At 36.3% G+C, this 16,513-nt stretch overlaps 1 protein-coding gene across 4 annotated transcripts in view; it reads left to right on the plus strand.

Moving 5' to 3' along the window:
- The window catches only part of LOC121321868 (protein bicaudal C homolog 1-like), a 109,066-nt gene that overhangs the window by 69,741 nt on the left and 22,812 nt on the right, over nucleotides 1-16,513 (plus strand). For all 4 annotated transcript variants that reach the window (XM_041261165.1, XM_041261166.1, XM_041261168.1 and 1 more), the window contains exon 4: nucleotides 14,270-14,349. In XM_041261165.1, the coding sequence (XP_041117099.1) occupies nucleotides 14,270-14,349 (80 nt within the window). The remainder of the gene's footprint in view (nucleotides 1-14,269; nucleotides 14,350-16,513) is intronic.

Genomic DNA, 16,513 nt, shown 5'->3' on the forward strand with positions numbered 1-16,513 from the left:
GCACCCTGTAGCCTTGAGATTGCAGGTTCGAATCCATGCCGACCATGACCTGGGGTTCCTAGGGGATGGCGCACAATTGGTTGAGAGCCACCCGGGTAGGGAGGGATTAGGTCGGCAGGGCAATCCACAGTTTACCGCCCACCAGCAACCCCTGTGGCAGACAGGACGCCTGCGGACATGCAGTCAAGCCATTCAGATCTGTGTTGTCCTCCAGCACTATAGGTCTGGTGCCTTCAATGTGGATCCACAGTGCAAAAAATAGCGGATTTTCAGGAACACATTTCAGAGAACACGTGTTTCAGCCTCCGTTACCCGAGTCATCCAGGGTAAAAACCATTGGCAACAACTAAAATTAAAAAAATAATAATAAATTAACAAAAAATAAATAAGGTGCTATCAAGGTTAGATACTGTGCAGACAGTCTCTGAATAACACCAGCTAAAGTTTAAGTTGCTTTTAACTAATTGTTCAGAACAAATAAATTAAGGACAAAAAGCATGTTGTGTCAGACCATTATTTCAGAGGACTAACATATAGGGGTTCAAGTTGATGCCTTGATGTTTGCAATGATTGCTGTTGTAGAAGATAAAAAAAAAAAAACCTTGCCCATAATTTACCTTGTGGGGGTGCTAGTGTACTTTTTGGTGGTCCACAATTAAATGATACTGTAGAAACCCTTCTATCTCATTGTTCAAGTTAAAGTGGGAAAGGTTTTTATTTTTTTATGAAGTCTGAAATCCATTTGTACAACAATTATACAAATATGGTTTTATGTTGGATAATTCTGTGTTAAGGGGCTTTGACTGAATTCAGGAGCTGCTCTTCAGTTCAAGTTGCCTGCCATAGACATGTGTAATTTAGACTAGATCAGCTGAAATGTTTTTATATTGGTAAATGCACAGGAGTGTATTGCCAGCAATACAAACGCAAACCTGATTCAAAGTAACTCCTTACTAGATTGTGCCAATTCTTGCTTTTGTAAAAGCACTTTTGCTGATCTAGCCTGTGTTACATATAATTGTGGCAGGCAACTTAAACAGAATAGAAAGCCATAACAAGGTAAGGGGCAATGTACAAAAGCTGAATTAAATTTGAAGCTACTTATTCTCCTGTAACCTGTCAAAACTCAAGTGGATATTTATTTATTTATTTATTTTATTTTATTTTTTTGCCTTTTGAAAAAAGTGGCATTGTTACTAATAGCACTTGATTTTTAAGAAATGACCTGCAGTACCATTTTACCACTGGTATAATGTACAGTGTGCAGTAAGGGCAATATATTATGAGTATGCCTGAGTTCTTGCTATAAGTTCACATCATTCAAATGGCACCTCCTCCTCTTCCTACAGACAGTTCTACTAATCATGTCCGTCCCATTTTTAGCTCTGCCCAGCTCTCTACACTCCACACCTGTGTGGATTTTAATGCATTGCATGTTGAAAGGACTAAGATGGGTGTGGATAATGAGATCGCTGGCACTAATGGAGTGCTTTTGGCAACTGATTGATGATTATATTCTAAAAGTGAAAAAATGAAAAAAATAAGGTCTGGGGGGAAAAAAATTAATAAATTGAAACCCACTTTAGTTGTCTAGCAGTTAATCTCTTGTATTGATGGTGAAAGGAATTTAGTTTGAACAGGATACTTGGGGCCTTATAGAGCCCTTTGGTTTAAACTAGGCAGGGGGTTGAGTAAGAACCTAAAACAGGTTCTAGTTAAGGCTAAACGTGTAAGCCACATGCAATAAAGATGAAATGGCTGTGTCTAAATGCCAGAAGCATCAGAAATAAATTGTTAGAGATAGAAGCACACATGTCCAATGAAAAGTATGATGATGTTGGAATCACTAACTTGGCTCAGTCCTGAAGATGGGGAGTAATTCGACATACAGGGGTATGAACTATTCCGAAAAGAAAGTAAAAAATAAAAATAAAACATTGATTTGCCTCGGTCTACAAACCAAAGTAAATCAGTTTGGGTAGAGCTATTGGTGTATGTTACAGACCACCAGGTCAGAACAGAAATGATGAAATTATTGTACCAAGCAAATAAAACATCAATGTTCCCAATAAAAACTGGGAACGTCCAGAAACTGAAATGATTGATGCAGTAAATGACTGCTGTTCACAAACCGCAGGGACATGCTATGTAGTATATAAGTAGTAGAACCACTGGGGTCAAGTGATCATACCATGGCTAAATTTGAATCTTCTTTTTTTGAGTTTTTATTTATTTATTTATTTATTTATTTATTTCCCCGTTTGTGCACACTGGTCTTGTGAAGATTTCAGCATCAGTGAAGTAGATTTCAGCAGGAGTTGCAGGAGCTAAAAAAAAAATCACTGGATCCAGATAAGATTTATTCAAGGGTGCTTAAAGAAACAAGGGTAGAAATATGTAGACCACTGGCTAATATCATGAATAGTTCTATAGAAACTGGTGAAGTCCCTGAAGACTGGAAGCTTGTAAATGTTGTCCCCATTTAAAAAGGGGGGTAAGACAGACCTAGGTCATTTTGTAGACCTAGTCAGTAAACTTAAAGACTATTTATACAGCAACAATATTCTAGGGGATAACCAGCATGGATTCAAAAGAGGGAGGTCGTGTTTAACTAACCTACTTGACTTTTTTGAGGACGTTGCAGCTAATGTAAAGGATGGCAACTTTTATGATATAATTTTATCTTGATTTTCAAAAAGCCTTTGACAAAGTCCCACATGGAAGACTTAAGTGAATTTAAAATCTGTAGGAATACAGAGAAGGACATGTAATTGACTACAGAACTGTTTAAAAAACAGAAAACGGAGAGTAATTGTGGGAGCTGGAAAATCTTATTGGGTGGGGCTGTATTCAGTGGGTTACCACAAGTGTTAGTACTTGGACCCTTACTGTTCCTCATTTTATAAACATGAGCTGGACCAAGATACACATTAAAAGATTGTCAAATTTGCATGTGGTACAAAATCTGCAGCCCAGCTAATTCAAATGGATTTGGACCTACTCCTATAACTGGGCAAACTTGTGGCAAATTAATTTTAATGTTAAATGTAAAGTGTGGCATATTGGGCAATGAACAGGATGGAAATAGGGGACGAATCCCAGGGTTAATAGTGGAGTCATCATTAAAAGTATCTTGCCAATGTGATGAGGCAGTTAAAAAGGAAAATATAATATTAGGCTATATTGCAAAAAGTGTGAAAGACAAGTCTAGAGAGGTTGTGCTCAGATTATGCAATGCCCAGGTTAGACCCCCACCTAGAAGACTGTGTACAGTTTTGGTCGCCTCACTACACAAAAGACATCATTGCACTTAAAAGGTACAGAGGAGGACGACTAGTCTGATCCCAGGACTAAGGACATGAGTAGGGAGGACAAGTTAAAATAAGTAACTCTTCAGCCTGGAAAAAGAAGGGAAAGGGGACTTGATTGAAATCTTTAAAATCATAAATGGTTTAGATGAAGTTAGCCAAAGACACTACTTCAAATGTATCACAAAGAGAAGAATAAGAGGACATAAGTGAAAGCTGCATAAAAGTGCGTTTAGAACAGAAGGGAAGCACTTTTTTTTTTTTTTTTTTTTTTTTTGTTATAAAGAGCAAATGCATGGAATAGCCTTCCAGGCTAAGTAGTAGGATCTAAAATGCCCGGAACAGTTAAAAACAGACTAGATTCTGTGCTTTTAAATTAGTTTCCCCCCAGTAGGGGGAAAAATAATTGTGATTCAGATTAAAGGGACGTAAATAACGTTTGTGAATGTTCAACTGAAGACATGTCATCATTAGCAATGTCTGCAAAGGGCTGATAAGACAGCTCATCGTTTGCTTGGATTGAAAGAACAGTAATACTCGGATATCGCTGAAATGTTAATACAGACTGCTTCTCTTGACTTGGGGATATCTCTGAAATACAGGCCACATAGTTGTATTTTTTTTTTTTTTTTTTTTTTTTTTTTAAATACAGCACTAAGTGACCCAAAATAAACCAAATGTCTCTCTTTTATGTATTTCTTTAATTTTTTTTATAAATACATGACAGTTTAATACATAACTAGACAGCATGGTAGCATCCAGAGCTGTTGCCATAATACTGTTGTCTCAGAACAAAACATAATCTCACAAGCGTAGTGTTATATTCTATACTTTTTATACTGATATTTTGTACTTGGATGCAATCCACAGCTTTTTAATGTTTTGTACTCTGTCTTGACGTTCAGAGCCCCACATACATTCTTGCATGTTCCAGACTTTCAGAATAATTTATTGTCCACCACTGGGGATGCATATTGCACACTTCACTTGCATAAATGTGGAGGCTTGTGTCAGGCTGGTAGTTGTTGGATGAACCCAATCTGTCTTGCATTTTATCTATATGTCACACATTTTAACATATCTAAAAGCGCATGTTCAGTTGTGAACAAAATTAGTTAGCACAAGTAAAATCTAGCATATGAAACCATCTGTCTGTATCTGCACGTAAAACTTTCTATGTCAGTAACAACATCTAAATGATTGGTCTAGAAAGGTATCGCTGGTGCACTAAGTAATGTTATATTAGCAGTTTAATTTAGTGCCACCAGGTAGCCAAATGTTGCATCTGTACAGTTTTAAACTGGACTATTCAAGAATCATTTTCTACCATTCTGGTCTATTGTAAGGATCTAATTGAGTTTCAAATTTCCATCAGACTTTCAAACCCACTCTCTATCCAATGTATTCTGCATATATTTAGTGAGGTAAAGGGTGTCAGCTGTGATTGAAAACCCTCATGTTATTTATTGTTTAGATCCGTAGCAGTTATTTTTGACTTGTGTAAACATATTCTAATTCCTTATGCATATTTTAGTATTACAATAGGTATGTTTTAAATACAGCATAGTTAACATATTGATAACTATTAAGGATGTGTCCATGTTTACAGATTTGTGTTGTAACAACATGACCACAGAGTCCGGACAGGCACCTCGATGCAGCAAATTCTTCAAGTGGAGAGAGAGAGAATGTGTGTGATTTTGTATGTGTGATAACTAAAATTTCCCAATCAAGTTAAAGAGCAACTCCGGTAATTAGAAAGATGTTCAATTTTGCATTGTGAAGAGTTTGAGTGAATGAGATTGATTAACATTCATAAGTGAAGGTTTAATTTGGCCATTCACCCACGTTTAATCCAGTCTTGCCATGTATCTGTATGTTAAAATAAAAAAGGGTTGTAATGATGAACACTAAAGTATGCATGTTTTTTTCTAACAGGCATAACTAAAGCAAAACCGCTGTATTTTACAGCTGCATGGGAGGTGTGTGTGTGTGTGAGAGATTATTTATATATATATATATATGGCATCATTGTAAAAAGGCAATAGCATGCATGCTAACATTTGTTCCCAAGTTACTGTTGCCAAACCAGTTTACTCTCTGCAATAAATCTACACCTATGCACCAAAATTTACAAGCAGACCAGAGTGGAAACTGTCATTATGACTGTGAAGTAAAATCTGAAAGATGCAGCAGCTGTGAAAACAGGCTGTGCCGCTGTGGCCTTATCTCACTTTCTTTACTGCATGCTTAATATGTGTGTGCTTTGGGTTCCATGGTTACCTGCTAGGCAGCTGAATCATGCAGCTTGGTATGCTCTTCTGTCAAAGCCCACTGGTGGAGGGGGGATTTAAGCCTCCATACTTTTTATTTATTTTTTTTATTTAATGAGGCCTGTGTTCTTTTGTCAGCAGAAATTTTTGGAAAAGACTTTCAAGCCTTTTGGTTCCCAAGGGTATAAATTGCAGGGACTGACTGTTACAGTGCAGCATAGGCTTTTTTAAAAAGTTGGCAGTTTTCACATTATTTTTTTTCGACTGACCCCATGACAACAGAACTATTGATAAACCATGGGGGAAATTATTTTGGCTGTAAAGGGTGGTGGTTGTTGTTTTTAATGACATTTTCACTTAAAAAAATAAATACTTAATTAAATAAAAATAAAAACAAGTCATGCAAGTGCGCACTTTCTGCAGTGTCCAATAGAGAGATTTGTCCTTGCTTAACAAAACTATGCATATGTAGGACATGGAAAATACATATTTCAGGTGCAGGCCTGTTAGGATATGGCTTAAATAGTAAACATATAATCATTTCATGTGTTAAACCAGTGTTTCTCAAACTGGGGTTTCCGATACAAAAGGGGGTCGCATGGCTATTGTAGGGATCACAAAATATTGTCCTAACCTTAAAATCTTTCATTACAGCACATATACACTTAATCCCTAACCATAAAATATGTATTATGAAGCCAGCCCTCCCGCTGTGTTTTAGTGGTTAGGTAATTAACTTTTTTTATTTTTGTTTTGTTTTGTTTTACTTGACTAGAGATATACCACAACCCTTAACAGCATCTCGTCTCCCCGCCCTCCACACATTCCAAGCTTTCACAGTCACAGCCTAAAACATTTCCAAATGGGGGCCCCCAGCAAAAAATGTTTGAGCACCACTGTGTTAAGCTATTGCTCTGGCACCTGCAGTACTGTAGGCAGACCAAGAACCAGTAGCTTTCTGTTACAAACCCAACTTATCCAAAATCTAACATGTATTTTCTTAAGCTCAGGTATGTGTCTCATTTTATGTACAATAGATAATAAGGTGCAGTGAAACTTAGATTCTCAAAGCTGTTTACTCCATATCGTCCTTAGCACATTTTGTGTCTTAAAAGAAAAAAAACACCACATACAATTCTAAAACAAATTGGAAACTTGAGACTGCTCCCAAGCCCCTACATTAAATCTCCAGAGTTTTTGTTTGGTTGTTTGTTTGTTCCTGTTTTGTGTCTATATTGGGTGCATTTTTACTTCCCTAACACATTTGGAGTAACTAGCTTTGACACTCTAGGCAATGTGTTGTAGAAAATAAACTTAGTAAAATGGTTTGACAAACATTTCAAAGTCTTTCTCAGTGTCTTCAATGGTGAAAGGAGCTCTGGGTCAAGTTCTTATACTTTAGAGGAGGGGTGGCCAACCCTGGTCCTGGAGAGCCACAACCCAGCAGGTTTTATATGTAACACTAAAATCATCAGTTTCTGAAGAATGTTGATCAATCTATCAAGTTCATTTGTTCAGTTAAATCAGGAGGGGTCAGCTCTGGTCCATGAGAGCTGCAGGGTGTTCAGGTTTGTGTTCCAAATGATCTGTGAATTACTTTAATTGAACAAATTATTACTTAAAGTGAAAAACTTACTGCTTAACTAGTCAAAATTAAATTGTTCAAAGGCTTTAGAAATTGATGATTAAGGGTCACATATACAACCTGCTGGACTGTGGCTCTCCAGGACCAAGGTTGGCCACCTGTGCCATAGAGTTTGGTTGGGTCTGCGCCAGCAGGTGGCAAGATGTGAAAATCTCTTATTTCCCCTTTTAAGAAAAAATGAGTGTGTGCACTGCTCAATTCACAAAAAAGAGTTTGAGTTGGAACTTTAAAACACGAAAGAAAAAAAGTAATGACAATGCCCATAAACTACTTCTGTTTTTCATCAAATATTAATCAGCAGCTGTTTTAAACAGTTTAATAAAATGTACAGTATTTAAGCTTGAGCTGACAAGTTCTGTTTATGTGTAATTAATACTTAGTTGACTTAGCAATGTGGTAATTAATCTTTGGAAATGATTTAACAGGAACACTGTTCTGGATGAATGGTCAATAGGCTGAATTGAACCCATGACTTCACATTGAGGATATTATGAATCAGAGTGCAATATTGTTCATCAACATTTTTATGCTTAAGACCAGGGGTGTCAAACTCCAGTCAGAAGGCAGGGTTTATGGTTTTAATTCCAATTAAGCAGCCAGTTAACTTAATTGATCTAATTATTTGCACAATTTGACATGTTTGTTTTTTTTTCTTGGTCTTTTACAGTTGATTTTAAAAATGCACTTGATTCAAGGTACACTACCTACAAAACATGTTGAGGCCTGGAGAGGAGTGTTAAATTTATCCAAATAATCAAATACTTAAACCAATTAAGTAATTGAGAGCTCGGGTCTAAAGAAAGCTGCGGTCCTCCAGGAAGTTTCTAAGTTTCTCCTCTAGGAGTTCTAAAGTGCTTGTTGTTTTCTTTCTGTGTAAGAATACTTGTTGCAGCATGATCCCTATACAATAATATACATTTCTTGTAAATCTTGTATCTATGTATGTTTAAAGCAGAAAAGAAAAAAAGCAAATGATTATTAAAAGACAAACTGCTTGTTTTACAGACCCCGATTTAGGAAACATTATGAATACCGCATTGAAATATGCTACATTCCGGAAATCTACAAAAAATGTGTCTCTAAATTTGAAACAGACTTTCCGTGTCTATAGTTTGTAACTGATCTTAATCCATTAACCTGAAGGGTTGGAAAATATTCCTGCCATTCTGAGTCTGAGTCATCCAGATCTCCATTTCCCACTGTTTTGAGTCTGCCCCATGGTTTTAACCAGTACAAATGATTGAACTATTTTCTTAATCACTGACCTACACAAAACAAACTACTGTAGGAACTGCAAATACAGAGCCATGGATAACAGGGTTATTTTCTACTGTGTACTGTTCTCTGTTCCAAAAAAGGATCACCTTTTTCAAACCCTTTGGAGATGCGATGATTAAGTGTGGAAAAGTGTGTGTGGCAATATTAAAGGCTTTTCTTGACCAAAATTAGGGCGACGGTGATGACTAGAAATATGTGTAAAAATGCAATACATTTGATTAAAGGAAGTCTAATGGAACTGTTCAGAGTTTTGGACAAAGAAATCCCTGAGGCCAGCGCAAGAGTATAAAATTTTTGTCGGAAATGCTGTATAGATGATGGCACTTTAATTATACATAGAGGAAAATTGACGTGGTCATGTTTTTACAGTACAGTATCTACGGTATGCTCACAATAGTTTGTATGGATGGCTTGGCTGTTTAACAAAGAAAGAAAGCTGTTGTACTGTAGATTAATTTAGTTTTTGTTTAATTTTTCTTTTTGTTAACATCCTGACAAGTTTTTACGCTAATAATAATAACTATTTTTATGTAGTGCCTTTCCTAATGGTCCACTATTATAAAGCGCTTTACAGAGGGAGGCTGTGAACTGTGCATTATATGCAAAGTCACTTAGAACAGGACATTTGATTTATCATCTAATCTGCAGGTTGGAGCACAAGGAGGTTATGTGATTTGCTCAGGGTCACACAGTGAGTCAGTCGGTGGGAGAGGTGGAATTTGAACCTGTGACCTTCTGGTTACAAGCCCTGGACTTTAACCACTGGATTACACTGCCTCCTTAAAATGTAACATCTCTCTCAAAGGTCTTTTCAAGATGGCTGCTTAGTGTATTCTGGTTTGAGAGAGGTGTCCTCTCTGATCAAAAAAGAAACACACCCCAATGAAGCGCTCTCTCTCTCTTTCTCTCTCTCATATATATAAACCCCAAGCCAAAATACAACCCCATCTGGATGCAGAAAATTCACTTTACCCGAAGCTGATCTGAATTGTACTTTTGAAATGTAAATAAACAATTAAACGAGCAACCTGATTGGTTCAAACTCTGCATGATCTAATTCACAGAGGACTCATTCCGTTCCTTTTAATGTTCTCTGTGATATTAAACACATTTTCCTTCATTCAACGGAAAATGCATCTGCACAGTTGCATTTCATTTGAAGCAAAGCACCCTCTGTCCGCCTACTCCCATTTCCTCCAGTGTAATCTCTTATGTTTATACAAACATTTTTTTTAATGTCCCTTTTGTAGTTTGAATAAATTCTATTGGTTTCACAGATGGTGATAAATTAACTACTATCCTTACGTAAGCTTAAGTGCCCACTGTCCTTTAAAACAGATGTCTGCCATACCATGGTCTACTGTTGCTACCTGCTGAGTTTTAATGCTTAGCCTCATCCCCCCACCACCTCAGCATATCTAAGACTTGATCAAGTGATTTTAGAACCACTCTGTACTTGCATGTAATGTAGGCACTAGCAGTCATCTTAATATTGCCAAACCTAACTTTCAATTCAATTTTACTAGTTTTACAATGATGAAGTATGTTGTTGCTGCTAAAACATGATTTATGTCTGTTTTGAGGTTTCACTGAAGCAATACAATACATTGTTTTTAACCCAAACTCTTAAATATTAACACACACACAGCTGCTGACTAGTTTAGCTTGGGACAGAATTTCAACAGGTACCAAAACCAGCACAGGAAATGTGTTCTGTAGTTTTTTGTTTGTTTTTGTTTTTGCTTTTTTTAACACAACCGAAGGCCTTAAACATTGTAACATTTTATGAACCTGGGAAGTCCCATGGTGAAATAAGGTTTCTTGGTTTCACAGTTATGTCATAACAACAATAACGTCATCTTAAAGACATGAGCAACTATCCAGACACCTTGTTATCCAAGAAAGTCTGGTATGTGTTTTTAAGAGTTGGTCAGCATGTTTTCGATGCATTTTAGATTCTGATTAGGATTCTGAGTATTTGTTTTTCAGCACAGACAAGAAAGACGTTTGCAGTGTTAGTTTAATCCCCATGATGGATTGACAGGGTTAAGCAAATTCCCTTATTTTTCTTGCTAGTTGGCTGGAGGTCTGCAACACGTTTGTTGCGTAGTAGATCTAAAGCAGTGGTTTAATGCTTTTGTATACAGTTTTGCAGCATATTTCATTCATATCTTCAAAACATCAGTCATAGTCTGTGGTTAAACTTTAAAAGGTCAAGTAGAAAAACGTTTTAGTTAATGCTGCTGTCAGTGTTACGAGTAAAACATTGAAGAAATTGAGGTCTTTTTTAGTAAAGATGTAAAAAAATAGGTGCTTGGGAACCAGTTCATACCTGTCATTAAGAAGGATTGGCCAAATATCAGTGCTTGAAAACCCCAGCTAAAAACAACTGTACACATTAATAGACCTCAGCACCCGATGCATATCCCTGGCTAGAGGAATATAGTGGAAGTAGCCGTGATGAAACTTGCTAAGGGAATTCTTTGTTACAGATTATTTAACAGTATATTACACTGTGGATATATGCTGGCTATGTATTTTTATCTTGTGAACAGCTTGTCCAAATGTGATGAAACCTGCTGAGGGCATTCTTTAGAAAACATTATTGAGAATATGATGATCAGGGAATAAATGGAGGGGCTGTCAGTGTGTGTATAAGTGACATGGGATGTAGGTTGTGATAATGTATATAATACTAATGACTGTCATTATATGTACACAGTATTATGTAGTGCAATAGAGGCTCACCACCTCTATTGTGTCATTAAATTATTTAATCAGGAGCTTTTGATTAGGAATATGGGCCATACTCTTCAAACCACACATTATAACAGCAAGACCTATTTGTGCACTCAATTTGATTGAATCAGTTGCTCAGAGGGTGTTGCACAATTAAGGTTAATAACAGCATTGCCTAGCTCCAAAACAATGATTTATTACAAGCTAGTAGGAGCTATATACAAAAGAATAATCTGTGTGGTTCTGATGCATGTATTAAATACAGATGGCCGCTGGTACTGGTCTGCAAAGCTGATACTGTACCACACCCTACCACACACGCTGGGGGGTTACCATGATATCCTTTAGAAATAAGAAATACTGTGTAGGTGGGTTTAATAAGAAATTAGGGAGATATATACAAACATGTGTTTTGATATAAACTTTTCCCATGTCCCAAGCAATGTTTTACTATGTGTTCAATTATTTAGTCAAAACAACTAGTTAGAGACTCTTGTGTGTTTTTAAGTTATCTCTTTGTACTGTGACACAAAGCACACTATGACATTACATGGACTGTGTACAGTTGATCCTCAGTCCAAATATATGGAGGGCTGATAGTAGCATTTAGCTAGGGGAAAGGGGTTTGGGAAAATACAAACAGCTTCATTAAAATTCATTAAACAGCTTTTTTTTTTTTTTTTTTTTTTTTAATTGAATTTACAATGAAGTTATGATCAAATCAAAACAAATATCACTATTCAAATAATATTGCATGAATGTGTAGTTAACTTTTATTTATTTTTTTAGTTTTTTTTTGTTTGTTTGTTTGTTTTATTGAACTGGGCACATACTGACCCACATATTTGTTAACTGTGCAGTACATTTACAAGCTAGCCCCTCCTTACATCTGTATGCCAACAGTACATCTTGCTATGATGCATGTCCTAGCAGTCAGAGGTTATAAAAGACCTTTCCAAGGTCTGTTATAAGCAAATCAGAAAATACTTTGTTATATAGATAACTTGCCGATGTATTTTAGACATGGTTTTAAAGGGTTAAAAACACACATAATACAATACATGATAATGTAAATATAAAAAATTAAAACAGAAAGGGAGCTAAACTTTTAATTTGGAATATATATTTTTTTAGTTTCATGTATTTATGATTTTTTTTTCATGAATGAGTGTAGTTATTTAAAGCATTGATTCTATATCCCTATTCATTGTTACATTAGACAGGCAGTGTACTGATTTTGCAAAGTAAGCAAGCTTCCAGATAATTGTGATTTGTAAAGCAGCTGGTGTGGGAGAACCCTGCAGCATGAAAGGGCACGTTTTGAGTTTCGCCTTGTGTGACACTAAAAACCTTGAGTTTGAAGGGCTGCTGAGTGACAGAACAAGAGTTTCTGCATTTAATGCAATGCATTGTTTAATCTCCTTTGCAGCACCGAGAAACACCAAACTCAAATTTATTTTTATATATAACAATGCAAACATTCATCATTGTAACTCTCCTGTTTACAGAATGGCATCCCTTCCATTAGAACAATTATAAGGTTAAACGTTTGTTTTATAGCAGTTTCTGAGTACGAGCTTTGTTTGGGGGATTTATAGTAAGTTGATATGTGTGTAAAATGTCTCTTATAATAGCATCCAGCAAAACTGAACATGGTTGAGGGACTCGAAGGTGTTAAACTGCTCATGTGCACAGATTGACTGCAGTGATAATGCTGCAAATGAACTGAGGGGTAACGGCAGTAGATGTGTTTGTTTAATGTGCATCATAATAAGTGCTCTAAAGAAACTCCAATAGGACATTCTCATTTGTCTGATAGGGCATGCAATAGTTCAATTGTATACCTACATGTGGCACATGGAGTTGGCAAGAAAGGTCAGTTGCACTAGAAAAAAATGTACAGTTGTAGACTAATACATCTGTACTGCATTTTACGCTGCTGCACAGGATTGATCTGAAAACATGTGCAGTAGAGATTCCTGGATTACCTAAATTGTAGTCCTTGAAGGCAAACATGTATCTGATATCTGTTGCATTTTATTATTGTTTCTACCTGTGAGGTGGAATAAATAAAACACTGCTTCTTTTAAACTTTGGTAAAGAGTATTTCTTCAATATGTTCTGCATGATGATCCTGTGGGTGCTTTTATCCAGCTGCAGCAAGACATTTCCCATAGTGTTTAGTTTACTGTTTTTAAACAAACATTTGAATATTCTTTTGGAACAAATATTGGCACATTGATAGAAGGATTTACGTCTACCTGCACCAAAAGTAAATGGAAGGGCAATCTACACACAGGGGTTGGTATAATTCTATATATTGGAGGAAAGGCTGTGGTAGGCCCTTAGAACATAGTGGAAGAGAGGGTTTCATCCAAATTCAAATATTATTTTTCTTATGTGGCACAGGGTAAGATGAGTTATCATGACTGACCCCTGCAGCTTTAATGAGGTAATACATGCAACAGGAAATATATCAGGTCTGTAACACATGAGAACCCAGGCTCCTTAACAGAGGATAAGATCTGGCACTTAAGAGTGTGAGATATGGGGTTCATACCCAGCCTCTACTTGTGTATTGGCTTTCTTGCCTCACTATCAATTATCTTCTGAGTCTGCAAAAAAAGAACCGCCGGCATCCACCAGATCGTGTTGTAAAGTCTTAAATCAAGTTGGGGAGAATGTATTAATGCTATTTTATTAACGTTTGTTCACATTCAAGAAGCATTTGGTGGCTGTCTCTTTGCTATCTCCTAATGCTTTTGGTCTTGTATTGCTTTAAACAACCTATATCCTGTAGGGAAGTATTACCATGATCATTTCACCCCTCTGCTTTTGTTGGCTGGTTATTTTTTGTTTACCAAGCACTGCAGCTGATTGAGAGAGCGCTTCAGGAGGCTCTGCCTGGAGTCACTCGGGAAAGTTGGGAGGGTATTTATGCCTGCATGATTTAAAATGTAATTTTTGGATGGTTTCTGCATGACCACAATGATTTTGTGTTTTTTGTTTTGTTTTGTTTTTTTCAGATCCTCATATCAAAGTCTCTGGAAAGAAGGACAATGTGAAGGAAGCAAAGGAAAAGATAATGTCCGTTCTTGACACAAAAGTTAGTTGTTTTTAATATATAAATAAATAACTTGGCCAATGTAGGTCAAATATTCAGAAAGTTAATAATCACAAACAAACCAAAAAAACTATACCTTTTTTGAAGCTTGTATTAACTAACAATAACTCAATTGGCAGCATTGTGACTGGTCGAATTACTACTGTTCTGAGGATATTTTAGTTTTCCCCTATTGCTTCAGGAATAGGATGACTTTTACAATGGACCCTGAAGAGCTCATGCTTGCTGACTTAGCAAGATGTTGAATGAGTTGCCTGAGAGAACCTAAAACTCAAACTGACATGTGACAAGGGAGCTGCTCCTTGTGATTAGGAGAACAGTCTTCCTCTCGGGAGGGGAAATCTGAGGAGTCCTTGGTCTGGGTCTCCTTGTACAGCATAGTTGACACCTTGCTGTAGAAATGAATAGGCAGATATTGTACAGTAGTCCTGGACTTTTTCAGACCTCAGTGCTTTTAATACAGCTGCTATTTCTTCAGCTGAGGAATAGTTCTGCTAGACACAAGGGGCCTATCCAAAACATTCAATTATGTTAAAATGCAAGCCCCACATGTTATAAATGCTGCCATCCCCCTTAGGGAAAAATGTGAAAAGCTATTACGAGAGTGTCGAAAGGGTCATTTAAATGCCAACATATCCAAGAAATAAGCTGTTCATTACAAATAAACTACAAGTAGTGAACATGCGCCCATTTAGAATACGCTGCTAAGGAGCTTTCAGCCAGTCAGTGTGCTTTATTCTTCATATTGGTACGGTTGATGTCACTTGATAGAGAAATTATACCTTCAACTGCAAAATGAACCAAGTATCACAATTAGTTACGTAGCGCAGACACTTAACAGACTTTCCTTCAAAACATAAACAAGTCAACGTGTAGCACAATGATTTGCAAGCCAGTTGGCTAAAGTAAAATGTCTTCTGATTTATAAACATGTTTTTGGTTTTTAGTAATTTATATAGTAAATGTTGCTTAATTTGTTCTGTGTAGTAAGGCAACTTGTGCTCTCAAGGGATTATATTACAGTTTATTGATTTATATGACACATTGAATTTTCAGTTCACAAATTGAGATTATCAGATCTAATTTTAATTGTGTGATTTGATTTATATATATATATATATATATATATATATATATATATATATATATATATATATATATATATATATATATATATATATATATAGAGACACACACACACACACACACTGCTGTCCAAAAGTTTGGGGTCATTTAGAAATGTCCTTGTTTTCCATGAAAACATACATGAAATGAGTTTGAGTAGGAAATATGGCAGCATGAATAGGAAATATAGTCATTGACAAGGTTAGAAATAATGATTTTTAATTGAAATAAAAATTGTGTCCTTCAGACTTTGCTTTCGTCAAAGAATCCTCCATTTGCAGCAATTACAGCCTTGCAGACCTTAGGCATTCTAGTTGTCAGTTTGTTGAGAATCTGAAAAGATTTCACCCCATGCTTCCTCAAGCACCTCCCACAAGTTGGACTGGCTTGGTGGGCACTTCTTACATACCATACGGTCAAGCTGCTCCCACAACAGTGCAATAGGGTTGAGATCCAGTGACTGTGCTGGCCACTCCATTATAGACAGAATACCAGCTGACTGCTTCTTCCCTAAATAGTTCTTGCATAGTTTGGAGCTGTGCTTTGGGTCATTGTCCTGTTGTAGGAGGAAATTGGCTCCATTGGAACACAGGACTGATGGTTGCTGATAATGGGCCTCTGTACGCCTATGTAGATATTCCATTACAAATCAGCCGTTTCCAGCTACAATAGTCATTTACAACATTAACAATGTCTACACTGTATTTCTGATCAATTTGATGTTATTTTAATGGACAAATTTTGGTTTTCTTTCAAAAACAAGGACATTTCTAAGTGACCCCAAACTTTTGAACGGTAGTGTGTATATATATATATATATATATATATATATATATATATATATATATATATATATATATATATATATATATATAATACACACACAAATATGTGTGTCCCATCTGATATGGGATATGTCTGATCAGGTTTTACAAATATTGGACAATGCTCAGTTTTCTCAGATTGTTTCAGGGTGTGAAATCAATTTATTTGGATTGTCTAGACAGACAATACAATCCTT

Source organism: Polyodon spathula, chromosome 10 (genome assembly GCF_017654505.1).
Source record: "Polyodon spathula isolate WHYD16114869_AA chromosome 10, ASM1765450v1, whole genome shotgun sequence".
Taxonomy (NCBI): domain Eukaryota; kingdom Metazoa; phylum Chordata; class Actinopteri; order Acipenseriformes; family Polyodontidae; genus Polyodon; species Polyodon spathula.